Source organism: Serinus canaria, chromosome 1A (genome assembly GCF_022539315.1).
Source record: "Serinus canaria isolate serCan28SL12 chromosome 1A, serCan2020, whole genome shotgun sequence".
Taxonomy (NCBI): Eukaryota; Metazoa; Chordata; class Aves; order Passeriformes; family Fringillidae; genus Serinus; species Serinus canaria.
This window is the reverse complement of record NC_066314.1, coordinates 42,250,796-42,266,719: the sequence shown is the minus strand read 5'-3', so window position 1 is coordinate 42,266,719 and position 15,924 is coordinate 42,250,796. Positions and strand designations below refer to the sequence as shown.

General features: G+C 35.3%; 1 protein-coding gene across 1 annotated transcript; it reads left to right on the top strand.

Annotated features, from left to right (window-relative positions):
• The first annotated feature begins 885 nt into the window (after positions 1 to 885).
• KERA (keratocan) lies at positions 886 to 13,917 on the top strand. Its single transcript, XM_050987789.1, has 3 exons — positions 886 to 945; positions 8,251 to 9,145; positions 13,745 to 13,917. The coding sequence occupies exons 2-3, from the start codon at positions 8,260 to 8,262 to the stop codon at positions 13,915 to 13,917; spliced, it is 1,059 nt and encodes a 352-aa protein (XP_050843746.1). The 5' UTR covers positions 886 to 945; positions 8,251 to 8,259.
• The last annotated feature ends 2,007 nt before the right edge of the window (positions 13,918 to 15,924 follow it).

The following is a 15,924-nucleotide window of genomic DNA, read 5'->3' as shown; positions in this document are numbered from 1 at the left end:
ATAACACAATATTTTTAACAAGTCTTCATTATTAGAAAAATTTCTTTCTAAAAGTATAATCCTTCTTATGTGGTGCATCTCTGCTACAGCTACATTTTAATTCTGAAATTATTAAAGAAAGCAGAAAATAAAGTCTAATTAGGAAGAAAGTGAAGAAATTGGGTAAATACATGAGAAGAGAAATATTTATGTTCTCCATATGACAGTGTCGAAACAAAGGGATTTGGTCAAATGCACCTGACTTCTGAAGAAGAGGAAAGCTGCTGCACTGTGCAAAAAAAATGCAGTTTTGTCTTTGCTCTGTGAATCCCAGTGTGGGGCAATGCATACAAGTCTCTTGTAGTATTTGGTCAACCTGACCAGAGCACAATTCAAATAAATAGATTCCAAGACACTTTGGAACCTAGTAAATAATACTTATAAGAATTATTTCTGTTGATGATAATGTTTTCATTGAAACATGCAAAATATTTCAGACAGAGGTACTGAAAGTCTTTATAAATTTCTTACATTATAAACCAATTTAATAATCTCAAAGCTTGAAGTTGAACTTGAAGTTAAACAAGCCTTTCACAATTCCTATTTCCATTATCTTTCCAGTTTCACATCATGTGATTTTGCCATCCATCTTACTACACACACTGCTTTCCAAACTGCATGAACAAAAGTTTCCTGAACTTCACTTTTAGATTTCACCATTACAGCCATTTTGCTGTCAAAAAAATAAACAGTAAGGCCAGTAAGTTTTCAAAATTGAGTGCAATGCTGCATTGGTTGGAAGAAGAATTTGTGATTACCTGTGTATAATTATTTTTTGGTTTTTTTGGTACAGGTTCCTAATTTTGGGTAAGATGAATCATCCCCTGCAATATTATTATTCCCACCCTCAATTCAGAAGAAGAAAAGGTGTATGGCTCCTAATGGAAACCACAGCCTTGAGCTGAGGTATGTATTACACAGAAAAAGCAGAAGGGAACTAGGCATTTACTGCTGGGATTCCCAGTTGCCACCATGAAGAGCATGGAATCATCTAAGAAAAGGGCAGGTTGTGTTGAAGAACACCCCTTTGATTATTTAGGGTTATTTAGGTCCTTGTTTAGGGCTGGGGAGCACTGCATGGTGCTTGGACAGGTATGGGTGATGAATTCTGCCTGGAGCTGGGTTCCAGAGCTGTTTTCAAAGAAAAAGGTGGTGTCACTTTGCATCAAAGTGCTGGGTGTTGAGGAATTTCATCTGCACAATAAAGACTGAGTTTCAACATGTTCCATCTGAAAGGATAATCAGTGACTGCAGCAGTCATGGTGAGTGAGATTTGAGCTTGAAGTTGGGACTCTGGAAGAAAACTCAAGTGCTTTGGGAAATGCCAGCTCTTGAAAGAGATGACTGATATTGCAATTTAAGAAAATAAAAATCACATAGTCTAATGTTTAATTTCGGTATTTCCCAAGAGTATCTGCATTAAAAATTAGAGCAAAAATTACTACAATTAATGGAAAATAAGAGCTGCATTTTCATATAGCTTATGCCATTTGGCTTTTCTTTATAAATATTAAAAAAAGCCCCCGAACCTTGAATTTCTCATATGGCAAAATCACTGTAGCAGATCATTACTGTAAAGGGAATAATTTTTTTTTTTTTCATTAAGTTGTGGGCCTTATCTTTTATGCAACCCTTGTCATTCATTTTAGAGCACAAAACTTTGTGTAAGTTTAAACTTCTTGAAATGTATTGTCTTACTGTGGAGATCTAAAATGAAAAAGAATTAAAATAGTTTTGGATTTCTTTTATAATAGAAGAAAATAAGAAAACAGAAGTTAACATAAATTAAGGATAAGGATATAATTAAAGGATAGTAAAACCAGTTTGTTTTCACTATCCTGATGTTATCTCAGAATATTTAATCCTTGATAGTCTATGGTTCAAAATTTATACATGTTTACAGAATGGGCATCAGATCACTAATACATATTTTCAATTACCATTAGTTTTCTGGAAAATATAAATCACCTAAATAGCTACAAATTGTCCCAGCAACTCAATATATGTGTGTAATTGATAAATGCATGTTAGATATTTTAATTTGAGGTACAGTTAGCATTTTAAAAATAGAGTCCCAGGGTGGGATAGATTTGTTTCAGTGTTGAAATTGTTGAAATCATGAAAACAAAGTAAAGTAAGAGATTGACAGTAACATTTCCATAGTGGATAAAGTAAACCTAGCAAGCCAAGACAAATACCAGATTTTGGCATTGTGTCATGGAACTCTTTTGGTGTCACTGTGGTAAAGAGTTCAAACCAGAGAGAAAGTGAACAGAGTGCCAAAAATTATTTAATGAAGCACATTCAGGAGACCAATATATTTCCCATAAAAGCTGAGCCCTTTTCCATAGTTGTTCTTTTCTGAAATGTGTTGCTCTGCAATGATCTCTTTCAGCTAAGCTACTCAGTTCCCACTCTAGTTTTGATAGGGGAGTGAAGTTGTGCAGAAAGTAAACTTTCTGTTTTGTTTCTGGACTTTTAGAATGGAATCTTATCTTCCTAAATCCTATATAAACAAGAGGTCAGGTGACATCTCCTTTTAACAAATTAAGCCAGTCCAACTGTTCCCCAGGGTTTCTTTAACCAGTGTTTTCTGATCTAAACTGAAAGCTTCCCACATAAACTCCCCATTTTTCAGCTGCCTGCATATGCACAAAAAATGCCAATTTAAATAAAAAATGCAATTTCTTCCACTGTGAGGTTTAAGCAGGTAATTCTAGATTTCTAGTAGAGGTGCAGCATTCCTGCTCCTAAATCTGTTTTGGTTTACTTTCTTTTGTTCACTAAGAATGATGTGGAGTAAAATACATCCATAGGAGCAGGGTCTGGAACATCTGGGCTGGTCCTTTGATCTGTCTGCAGTGTCCCTTGGGCTAGCCTGAAGGGCTCAGTCATCTGCTTTCTTTTAGACTCTTTGATCTTGCTGACCTTTGGCTGTTTTTTAAAAGGAGCAGCAGATATTATTAATTGAGCTCTATCACTGTCTGGTGGTCAGGGAACTGTTTGGAAATAGAAGTTTTGTCTTTTTGACTCTGGGTAGAACTCAGAGCAGCGATGCAGAAAGAGGGAGATCACTACAGTCCTGTTATCAGAAGTGAAAGAGGCAGGCTGAAGCCTGAGTAAAGTCAACACCCCCATGAAGCTGTCTGGAGCTACCATTAAGAGTATAGGATGAAGGATACACAAACTGGACCTTTTGTCTTCAGCTTTTGAAGAACCACCTTTTCTCTGGTAACCATGAAGACAATTCAAGAGCCTGTTTCAGATGAACTGGTTGTCCTGTGGAGCAAGGCACACAGTTTTTGTGAAGTACTGCCCAAACTTAGGCACCCTGGATTGCAGCCTTTGCTAAATGGAGCAATGCACAAGGCTAATGAGTGAGCCCAGCCCTGCTTGCAGTACACTCCTGGGTTTGCTGGTGATGAACTATACACATGCTTGATGCTTAACAGACCTTGCTTCCAATTCAATTTGAGACATATGGCAGCCATTACTGAAAGAAAGCAACGCATTTTTTCCCTGTCAGCAGCTCTGAGGCTAAAACAGAACAGCTCCAAACAGCAGTCCCAGTTGTCCATTTCTCCTCCCAATGGGTCTTTCTGTCTTTTTTACTCTTCTAGTCTTTCTCAAGGTTGTGAGCCGTTTTAGTTTCAAGCATGAACATTATTTCTCTCAAGGAGATGCTACTACCCCCTGCAGTTGTTGATGCTCTTCACTTTTTTATACTTTTTTAATACAAATTCTCTTGATTTTACAGTGTGGATTGAAAGGAGACACATGCAGTAAAAATCCTGTAATAGCTTCAGACATCTTTCTCAAACTAGAACAAACCCAACAGTATCTCTTAGAGATTATCTCCAAAATTCAGCGTGGGTGTCCACAGTATTTTTACTGTAACATTTTTTTCCACTTCCTTTTATTGTTGTGCAAATGCCTTTCATACTGTTACTTTTTGAGAGATTGTTCATGGTCTCAGGAGCACTTTGACTTTCACTGATATTTGCCTTTGATCACTCAGCTTCTCAAGTTAAAAATTACCTCATTAACACAAAATTCTTAGCTCTTACTGAAAATAAGGTTCTGGAAAGAGTCTTAGGTTGGATCTGCAGAACAAAAAGTCTCCAAACTATTAGTCATTTTTTAAAATCTTGGCCACAGTCTTTTATTAGTCTGTAAAACTTTATCACCATAGAGTGCAACATTTAAATGAGAAATATTTTACACCAGATGATGGAGGACTCAACACCAAATGCATGAGATGTGCATAATCTTGAAGGCTTCATGCAAAGCAGGCTTTCTGCAAAGCCTGATTAGACACCCAGGCAATCACTTGTCTCTGCAGAGATATCTCAAAAATTTTTGAAGCATGTAAGAAAATATGTATGACCATCACAAACACTCTTACTTCTTGATTTTTAAGATATTTATTGTCATATTTTTCTGCTTTGTTTGCATCAGAAGAAATGGAAATTCACACTATTGAGAAAGTCTTAGAAAATGTACTTTGCTATATTCTTCTCCAAGTGAAGGACTCCTCCTTTGAAAGGGATGGAAAAGTGTGGTTGATAAGGACCAATACCTGGTCTCTAAATCCACAGAGGGCAGAATGTGACCCCTTGCTGAACAATATTTCATGCAAATAGTACCACTGCCTTCCACAAGGTAAACAGCAAGTGCCTTTGCCAGGGACTTCTGTGATAACATAATGAATATCTGGACTTAATTAGCAGGTAAAAATAGCAGGTAAATTCAGACCACCACAAAGCATAAGATAAATCAATCTTTTCTGCTGTTGCTAAATGCAAACATCTGGCAACATGCATTGAGGTGTGTCACAGCAGATATCTGCCATCAGGACTCACAATTTCAGTACAACATTCCAGATGGACTCAGCTCTTTCTTTAGTGGCAAAGAGGCCTCCAAATTCTCTCTTCAGACTTTGTGAAGATTTAGCACAGAAGCAAACCAGTCTTATACTGAACAACAAGAATCATAGATGCACTTTTCATGGTGAAGCCTCCTTAAATGGCTCCCAATTGGACACATAACTATTTTAAATTTCACACAGTGGTGTCTTTGCCCCTCCCCATCTCCCTTGGATGGACTCCTGCTGACAAGCATCCTTGTCACTCATGTGGGGTACCAGCTCTGCTACAAGTCTTAAACATTTTAAGTTATAGGTGTTTAAAGTGACATTCATAATGAAAATTGGGGGGGGGTTATGGCTTTTGTCCTATAATTAGTACATCTGCTTAAAACTAGAACCTTTGTTTAAGATGTAAATTAATCCAATCGAATTTAAATTATTAAAATATTCAGTATGCATGAAGGAATCAGTTTTACACCTGTTTGTAAGAAATCCCTGATAATCTTTAAGAGGTGTTGAAGGGCCTGGAGTGCTAGTAGAGTGAAATACTTCAGAACTTATTTTATTTTTAAACACATAAACAATGCAAAAATTACTGGTGGTAATTACTGTTTTTTCATAAACAAGGAAAGCGGGGATACAAACATAACTAATGAAAAAAATTTATGACATGTTTAACGTTAGCCTTACTGAAGTCAGTGAAAGCTGCCCATGTATTGAAGATTTGTTTTCCTTTTTTTTGACTACTTTGGTCTTTTCTGCTTCTAAGCTTCTTTTGAGACATTCTTAGTTTAAGAAAGCAAGGGATTAAAAATTATGAAATAGGTTGTTATAGGTTTAATGGTTAAAATCAAACAGATGAAACTGAATTTAAATAACTATGCAACAAAATTTTAAAATGAATATAACTAATTTAAAGTACCAGAATATATTTTATGTTTTCAATATTTTCCATTAACTTTTCCCTCAAAATACTTATGTCATTGTTCTGGCTTTGAACATGAATAGTTTTTCTGATATGAAGTTGTTACTTTAAGATTGGACTAAAAACGAAAACAAAAATCTTCCAAAATACTTAATGTGAGAAATATGTGCCTATCTTTGGAGAGCAAATTGGCTGCAAAGAGTTTGCTTTAGATCAATGATGAAAGAAAATTGCAGGAGACACAGAGGTATATTATAACTTTGTAGAAATACATGTAAATATCTCTCTGAACAAAAAGGAAAAGGTAAGATTTAAACTTAAAAGAACTGAAAATATGCTATTAAAAAATTCTTAGCAAATGCATTTGCTCTCTTCTTCTCTTAATCAAGAATTTTGATATCTTTAAATGGCATGACAGCATCTGCATTTAATAAAAATCAAATCAAATATTTCCGTAGAAACAGATGGCACTGGTTTTAATCCTTTGTGGCCAAGTCAGGTATTATGAGAATAAGTTATGATGTAAGTCAGCTTTGCCTGTAAAGTATCTTCTAACAAAACTCGTGAATAAATGTACACTTTGGGCTACCTGTTTCATCTAGAGCAGCTGCCCTCATCTGATAGAACATGAAAAACTCCAATGCTTTCATCTCAGGGGCTGGTTGATATTAAGGCCAGGCTTTCCTTCTTTCCCAGCCTAGGTGCTGAGGTGCCTGAGCAGTTTCAGGGGTTAAAAGCTGTAAGCACTGATGCGTATATATGAGGCTGTATTCCTAGAACACGGCTTGTAGCCTGACTCAAGCTATTACAGCCTAACAACAGGGACCAATAGAAAGAGAAGAAGATCCAAAAAAGCTGAGGTAAGCCCAAGCTCTGAAAGAATGTCAAACTAGAAGCAATAGCTAATAAGGTGTGCATGGAAATACATCTGGGAATACTAGCATGTACTTCCAGTTTTGTATGCTGCTAATTCTTAGGAGGGCAGGAAACAAACACAGGGGTTAGCAGCCAAAAGCGGTGAATTTACAGTGATTTCTAACTGGCTTCAGATAGCTGCAGGAACTTGACTAACAAGGTAAATTGCTTTATATTCCTTTTTTTAAAGTGTTATTAAGGTTATGAATATTTACAGAGTAAGAAGGTTGCAAATTCACTGTGTGAAATAGAAATGTTTTTCTTTAAAAATGCTTTATTTGTCCCTTTCTTTGAAATGCTTCCAGATAGCAGCTTCTGGGGCTGGAAAAGCTATAGGATTCTGCACTTGTTACTGCTAATAACAATGTTGAAAACAATTAAATTACTACATATCATATGCAGCAACTGAACTGAACTCTTAACATTACTGATGTATTAATCATATGAGAGAGCTTGCTTTTATTTAAATACTATTTTTGTCACAGCCAACCTCCTAACTTTGACCAGAAATTTCAGCTGTCTTTTGCCTCAACATTGTAAAATGCTTGTTAATCTTCATGAGCCAATAAGAAAGATAACAGAGTTTGTAAGACACTGTTTTTGTGCTACACAAATATTTCCTTTCTGAGTAAATTATCAGTGATAATTTTGTTCATAATTATAACTGTAGAAGAGTCTAAAAAAAGCATTTAATTAAGTAGGAAAAATAATTAAAATATGCATAAAGCTATATGAACAGTTAGGTCAGGATTTATTTATTGTGGATATAATTTGGTTATGGCATATTTTTTGTGTCATTTAGGGCAGGCATTTGTTTTGTCTGTTTGCTTTAGGGAAGGAAATTTGTAACTTTGGATGTGAGACAGTGAGAGAGGCGAGGAATGGATTAGTCAAACATATTCCCTCCAAGCTTTTAAGAACATGCCCAACAAACAGCTGTTAAAACACTATTTGATCTTCCACTTTTCAATGAAGACAAGAGACCCTGGAAAATCTGATCCAGATGCCATTATAATTTAAGAGAGAGCAAAAACAGAAAAGAGGGGATGATTAATTTTAAAAGGAGGAACACTGAATACAATAGCATTTATATCATCGTGGTAATGATATATTTTCTGAAGATTTACCATTATATAATGTAGATTATAGGTCTGTACAGGAAAACTTACACAAATGTAAAAGAGGTACTGATTTATTGTCTAAAAATGATCCACATTTTCATATTTTTGAAATGATATTTGCATGAACACCAGTCAAACTGGTAGCCAATGTGGAGTCTAAGCTGAATCAGGGAAATGTTGATCAACATATAGCACAGAATTGTTTATACCTTTTATATTACTTTTCAGTTTTTCCTTAACAGGTCATGGATATCACTCTAGAGGAAAGAATTAGGCTGTTTATAAAGGAAATATTATTTTATGTGCAAAACTGCATTGTTAATCCAGTATGCTTCTAGGGAGTTTCATTGAGAAACAGCTAATTGTTTTTTTCCCCTTCCAAGGCACACACCATGATTCTAAAAGTCTATACAAGCCTTTTGCTCTTATTCTTGGTCAATTCTGTGTGGACTCGAACTGTGAGACAAGTTTATGATGATCTGGATCCTGGCCACTGGTCCCACTATACTTCTGAGTGCCCTCAGGAGTGCTTTTGTCCTCCCAGTTTCCCCAATGCATTATACTGTGATAACAAAGGACTTAAAGAAATACCTCCAATTCCAGCCAGAATTTGGTACCTCTATCTTCAAAACAATCAAATTGAAACAATCTCAGAGAAGCCTTTTGCCAATGCCACTCATCTGAGGTGGATAAACCTGAACAAGAATAAGATCACCAACAGTGGGATTGAGAGTGGTGTGCTGAGCAAGCTGAAAAGGCTGCTTTACTTATTCCTTGAAGAGAACGAGTTGGAAGAGGTGCCTGCCCCGCTACCAGTGGGTTTGGAACAGCTAAGACTAGCTAGAAACAAAATCTCCAAAATCCCAGAAGGAGTCTTCAGCCGCTTGGAAAACCTCACTATGTTAGACCTGCACCAGAACAGTTTGTTGGACAGCGCTCTTCAAAGTGACACCTTCCAAGGACTCAACAACCTCATGCAGCTCAACATAGCAAAAAATTCACTCAAGAAAATGCCTTTAAGCATTCCAGCTAATACATTGCAGCTGTTTTTGGACAACAACTCCATCGAAGTTATACCAGAAAACTACTTCAGTGCAATACCCAAAGTGACTTTCCTTAGGCTGAACTACAATAAACTATCTGATGATGGAATCCCTTCAAATGGGTTTAATGTTTCATCTATTCTAGACCTACAGCTGTCTCACAATCAGCTCACTAAAATTCCACCAATCAATGCTCACCTTGAGCACCTTCATCTTGATCACAACAAAATCAAAAGTAAGTCTGTATTACCAGTGTGAAACTCTTCAAAACCTTTTCCACTTCAAATATCTACTTAACTATAAAAATTCTCTTTGACATAAAGTGATTAAAATAATAGAATCATTGAATAATGTGGGAAAGAAGGGACCTCTAGGGGTTATTCATTCCAACCTTCCTGCAATAAGCAGGGATATTTGATGAGGTTTCTCAGAGCCCTGTCCAGCCTGACCTTGAAATTTGCCAGGGGTGGGGCATCTACCACCTCTCTGAGCAAACTGTTTTTCTATTTTACTGATTTTACAGCATGTATGTTCTATTAAGATTAATGCCCTCAAAAGTTTTCCATTTTGTGCAAATGAGACAAGGCTTTATACCCAAGGCAACAGAAGCCTGTTGATTTTAATAGTTTCATTTCCAGGACTGTTTCCAAATTCATCCAGGTATAGAGAGAGTGTGGTGGTTAGGGACATTACATTCTCTATATAATGAAAGTATCTAATCAGGGAGCACTTCATTTCTTGCCAAAAGCCAAAACAAAAATGATGACTTTTTATTCACCACTGCACAGAAGGAAGCCAAGTTTCTATATTTATCTTTTCATCATGGTGATTTAATTGAATACATGGTCCCTTACCACTTTTTTGTGCCATTGTACCCCAAAAATATACCAAAAATAATGGTTTGGCTTTTGCACAAAACAAGGATCTAGGAAATGAAGATACTTCTTGACAATTTACATTTATTCATTGCATTTGGCAAAATAAAAATGTGAAATCATATAAATAAATAAATACATTTGTATAACCGGCACATATTTAAGTGGCCTGCATGAATTTTATCTGTTAATTAGAGCTAAAGCTTATGACAGATGTTGTTTCTGAACATATTCAATTGCCCCCTGGTTACTAAGAGATTCATTTTAATTGCTTCACTGCAAGGCCTCAGGCGCAGACTTTATTCTGTCACTTCAAGTAGACACAAAATTGAAATCAATGGAATGTATCCTGTCCAGTTTAAGAACAGTTTTGTATCTAGGTAGTATTTAAAGAGCTGTCCAGTCCTCTTCCTTCCCTGAATAAGTCTGACAAAGCTTAAGACCACGAAAATTAACTTTTGTGGTATGTACAAAATCAAGTCTCATGTTCCAATGACACATTACCTGTGAAACTGAATCATGATGCTTTTCCACCAATCTTGTATTCCTTAATGTCTTTACCACTTTTCAAAAATCATTGTCAAATTAGGCACAAGTTGGCTTGTGACTAACTGACTTTAGCCAAAAAGAAGAAAAAAAAAGGGAATTCTTAGTAACTGAATATAAAATAGGTGCAATGAAAATGAAACCTGGGTATCATGTAAGGATATTTTACCACATAGAATAATTGTTCAAGAAGTAAGGTATAATGACATAGTCTCCATGAGACTTTACTCTAATAGGTAATATCTTAAAGGGCCTTTAGGATTGCAAACAAGGAATTTAATTCCATCAGGTCAGAGGAGTAAGAACTGACACTAATTCTGCAGATTGGTTTTGTTTTCTTTTACCCAGACCAGTCATTATTTTAAGATAATCAATGTAAAAGGTTTGAAAGAAAAATATCTGCAAAGTCCTGATCTGGTTTCTTCACAAAAGAGTCATGCTGAAGGTTTACTTTTATGTGTGCAGTATGAGCCCTTTTTATAACACGAATTCTCTTCACAACTGCAAATCAGTTTTATTTTCTGTTGGTGAATCATAGTTACACTGTTGTTGCAAGAGTTCAGACATCAGCATTTCTATGTAAATACCATTTGACTATGTTTTATTGAATGCTATTTTGTAATATCAATCCTTCAAATAAGTGCATGGCCTTATTTCTCCAGAGACCATTTATGAAGATACAAGGTCTTCTTCTGAAGCCCAGGAAAGCCAATGATAGCCTCATCATTTGACTCAGTGGAACAAGAATTTCCCCTGTAATCCCTTCCCTAAGGAGCTCAATACACAGAGGAAAAAAATTATTCTAATTTTGGAAGCAAAATCAACTTAAATCCGAAAGAAATTATGGCTCCAACAGATTTGCAACACATTTGTTCTATTTTAAAACACACACGGCTACATATTTACCTGGAATTTTAAAAAACACATGTCTACATATTTACCTGGGAGATACACTTGTGAGGCTCTGGGGAATTGTTAAATAATGGAAAAGAGAATGTTAAAGTAAGCAAAGAGAAGGTATGAAATGATGTAACAAGTGAGCAAGGGTAAGCAGGTGGTATTATTGCAGTGCTATCAAAGGACAGATGAAAGGGAGTAAACAGTAAGTTCCCCTGGAAGAACACCAGGATGCCAAGATAGATACTGTGAGCTAATATTATTCCACATTTAGAGAAAGAGAGAAATCCCTGGGCCATGTATCTAAATTTTGTTTCTAAATTTTTACTGGAAAAAGCTCTTCTGCATTTCTGCAGCAGTCATACAGTATTAGCCATTAATGAGAACTTTGGCAGTTTTCCCTTACAGCAGCTCTTAGTTTCATGTTTAAATATTAAAGGACATAACAATTCTATTGAAAATTGCTGGAATTATGTAGCGTCTCGCCACAGAATTTATCTTTGAATAAACTATCCTATATTTTTTGATCTAATCTGTGGTAGTCATACAGACCTCCTTCTCAATAGAAAGGGATACACAATTGTATAGGGAAATTCATCCCATCTTAAGGAGCTATCAGTCCCCTTTTGGAAGTATTCACCTCTCTCTAGAGTTTATACAGAGAGTTTAAATGATTTACATAGGCTGACACAAATTCTATGTGGATCATGGCAAGGTGAATTGTACCTCTGGAAGGAATAACCTGTTCCTCCTACTTAAACAAAATTCAGCAATACACCCATGAAGAGTATTGAAAGAGAGAAAAAAAGAGAGAGGCTTTTACTCCCCTGATAGTTTGGGTAGGATTTACTGTTTATGGGAAGAGAACAATAAAACCCAAACCAATTCATACCACACATCATCAGGAAATAACTTCTTCCTAGGTGGCCTGTGGTTAGATAACTTCTGCCTCACTTCAAGCTTGGAGTAATTAACTCAGTGAAAATAAGTGCAGTGAGACAGTTTTTGGTCAGAGAAGACAGAGATTTAGGATACACTTGAAGCCATCTTGTCTCTATGAACAGTAGTGCTGATCAAACAAAGCAGATATTTTCTGCTAGATAGTGTTGGTTCACCCAAAACTTTAAATAGCTGCCTTTGTAACGAGAATTCTTAAGCTTTCTGTGTTGTAAATTCACACATAGAGATAAGCTGTAGCTTGTTTCTTCCAAAAATACCAAAAGCTTTGCCAACATTAATCTAATTTCACAAGATACACAAACACATTTTGCTATCACGGATATAACAAAAGCTTCGGGCCTTGGCCAACTGGATGTATTTATCCAGTTTCCATGACAAAGATAGAGTCCACTTCCAAGATGTTGCAAACATCAGGGCAGCTTTTCAAAATAGAGTGGTGGGAAAAAAAAAAAAAGAGTTATGGGAAAAAAAAAGTAAGTTATGTTGTTATTTTTATTTCATAACATTTCTCTGATTTTGGGGATTGTAGTCAGAAGATTTTGCATGGTATCATTACTAAATATAAAGGGAGACATTTTTTTCCTATGTCTTTGTTAGTAAAGAAATTTGTTCCAAAAAATCTGTTACATACACATTCTTCAGTCACTCTTTTTTTTCAGTTAATCTGGGGCCAAGATCCTCAAGCAGTTAGATCAATCAAAAAATATCATAATTTGGTGGAAGGAATTTGATATCTTTGACAAACAAACACCACTTCGTTGTTCTTTAGAGACCGTTTTGAGGCTGCCTGACTATTTAACAACCAAAGACAAAATAGAAAAAGCATTCTAGCCAAGTGACAGTGCAGAGGTAACCTAGAGGAGACAAAAAGCCAAGCTATTCAACACTTCAGAATATGGGTAATGATTGAAGCCATAGTTTCAAATTTTATCTATACAGAAACAAATTATGTGTGCTGTATGTAGAATTTTGAGGATTTGTTAGCTTTCAGATTAGGAAGAAAAATATCCCATTGCACAAGTTATATTCTTGCAATTAGAACCAAAGCCACCTAATAATGTCAGAGAACAGAAAAGTACAGATGGTAAAAATTAAAAACTTTATACAAAAAGTTCCTCTCATTCAATACTGCTATTGTTTTGAATGCAAGATCTTCATTGGGGAATATTATCAGCCTAAAATTAATGTACTGACATTAAAATAAGATGTTCAAAACTTTTCAGAAGTAATCTTGCCTTGCTCACTCAGAGTGTAAAGAGCTATTTCTCAATGCTTACCATGTAGTTGTATAAGTTAGTATCCCCTTTGTCCAAGGATAAATTATGCATCTAATGGCCTTTTTTCATCATTGCACCACAGTAAATGTGTGATTCACTGATCCAGCTCACATTATATGGAGATGCTTACTTTCAATCAACAAAGTATTTAAATGGAAACAAAAGCAACAGTCTCCCATGCTAACATCAGTAGCAGTTCACTTTATTTGTGTCCTAAGTGAATTTTATCTTCATGAACTTTTCCCACAGAAATAACCTAACTGTTGATTTACATTTTAGGTGTCAATGGCACTCAGATATGCCCAGTTTCCATTGCCCTAGAAGAAGATTATGGTTATTATGGGAACATCCCTCGCCTCCGATACCTTCGTCTGGATGGAAATGAAATTCAGCCTCCAATCCCACTGGACATCATGATTTGTTTCCGACTACTTCAAGCTGTTGTCATCTAAATATATTGCAGTGCCACTCTTGTACCGTGAGAGTGCTAAGATACAAGTTTTGCTGGAATGAAACTTGTTCTAACTCAAATCAAGAAGTAACAGCTTTATTTGACTTTCATTTTTTTCTTTGCTTGTATCTTTTCTACAACTCAAAAGGTTGTTCTTTCAGAAGGCATTTTGTATGGACCTGAAACATGTGCTTAACACCTTATCCTATAAATTCATAGTGTGAATATATTGAAAATCATTGATGTAAGATCCCAAGTATTCAAAAGAAAATCCTTACTTACTCCATCTTTCTTTTCAAATGTGACAATGTCTACCCTGCTAACATAATTCCTATAGACAAGTTATGCATCCTAATTTTATTATATAGTAACTAACACAATGAATTTGGGTGCACTTGGCCAAATACATATGCTAATAAACTCATGAGCTGCATGATTAGTAGTTATCAGAACTGCCACTGACATTTCAGATAGTGACTCATGGTGAACAACCACTTGACATGCAAATAACCCATAAATTGCTGCCAACCTTTGAAGATTAATACTTTTAAGGTGAAAAGTACATGAGGCTTAGCAGCCAAAGAAGTATACTGAATATATATCATTGTAGGGATTCATTCAGTGAATTTCAGAACTGGAATAAACTGCTCCAACTCAAATCCAGGGATAAGAGAACATGAGATGTAATCCTGTTTTCTCATATCCCCAGTTTCCTGCTTTTTTATTCCATTTCTAGTTTTGACACCATTTCTTTCTGCAACTTTGGAATCATCATTGAACATTTGGTTAATTTTAGTTTGCAGAGAGATACAATCAAGAATAGTAATGATTACACATTTCATGGACTAGATACTTGATAAAAATTTGAATGGCTAGTTAATGCAATGGTGATGAAGAGAAAATTAAGAAATTCAGAGATACATCCCCTCCCAATTATTTACTGAACTAGGAAAGCACTTGTATAGGAACTGTATCCTTTAAGCAAATACAATCAACTCAGAGCAGTATTCAGCTATCTGCTAACTCACATACATGAACACAATAATACTGGATTTTAGAAAAGTCCAGATTATCAGAACATAAACATTAACAATTCACTAACAAGGGAGATATCAAAGGGTAAATTTTCATGAAATATGGCTGATTTTATAAAATCTAGTTAATTTTTTTTCTATTTTATAATATTGGCTTTCAATAAATGATTTGAATATTAGAGTCAACTGACAGAGTATGACATTCTTATTTCTGCTAGCCAGCACAGCAGAATATCCATCAGTCATTATTTCAGTCTTCTTGCATTTCTAGATAGAAGTAATTAGTTACACCTATTGCTAACATTTTAAGACTGGGCTCAGTAGCAACTATTTAAAGAATATGCACATGGTATAATTTTTGCTTTGCAGATTAGGTATTTTCTTAAAAGTAGATTTTTCAAAGTGTTGAGAACAGTAATTTCTGACAATCAATCCTTTTTATCTGAAAATCAGGCCTTATTCTGATCCAGAGAACTTGTGGAAATAACCTAGTGTAGAAACCCAGCATAGGAATAACCCATTCAAAAATCTGATCACTAAATCATTTATTTTTGCCTTTCTTTTTATGTGCTTGCTGAGAAACTCCTGCCCTTCTAACAAAAGTATTTTCTGTACCTCTGTGTTCACCCTATATGAAAAAGTACAGATTTAAAAAGCCTTTACAATATGTATGCATGTTTAGTTATGTTCCTTACTCCATAATAGCATAGTAATTTATTTTTGGAAAAAGAATTATGTGACAAATCTACTAATTAAATTATAACAATAATTATGTTCTTGTACTTGGAAATTGATTTCTACTTTAAACAAAGAGCAAATACAGGTACTTCAAAGTGAATATTCACAGGCATATACACACTTATTAATCTTATTTACAGTTCCAATAGTACAAAAAGGGTCTTGAAGACCCAGTAAAAATTACCCTTTTAGGTACCATATACACATTGAAGAAAAGACTAAACCATCCCAAAGAG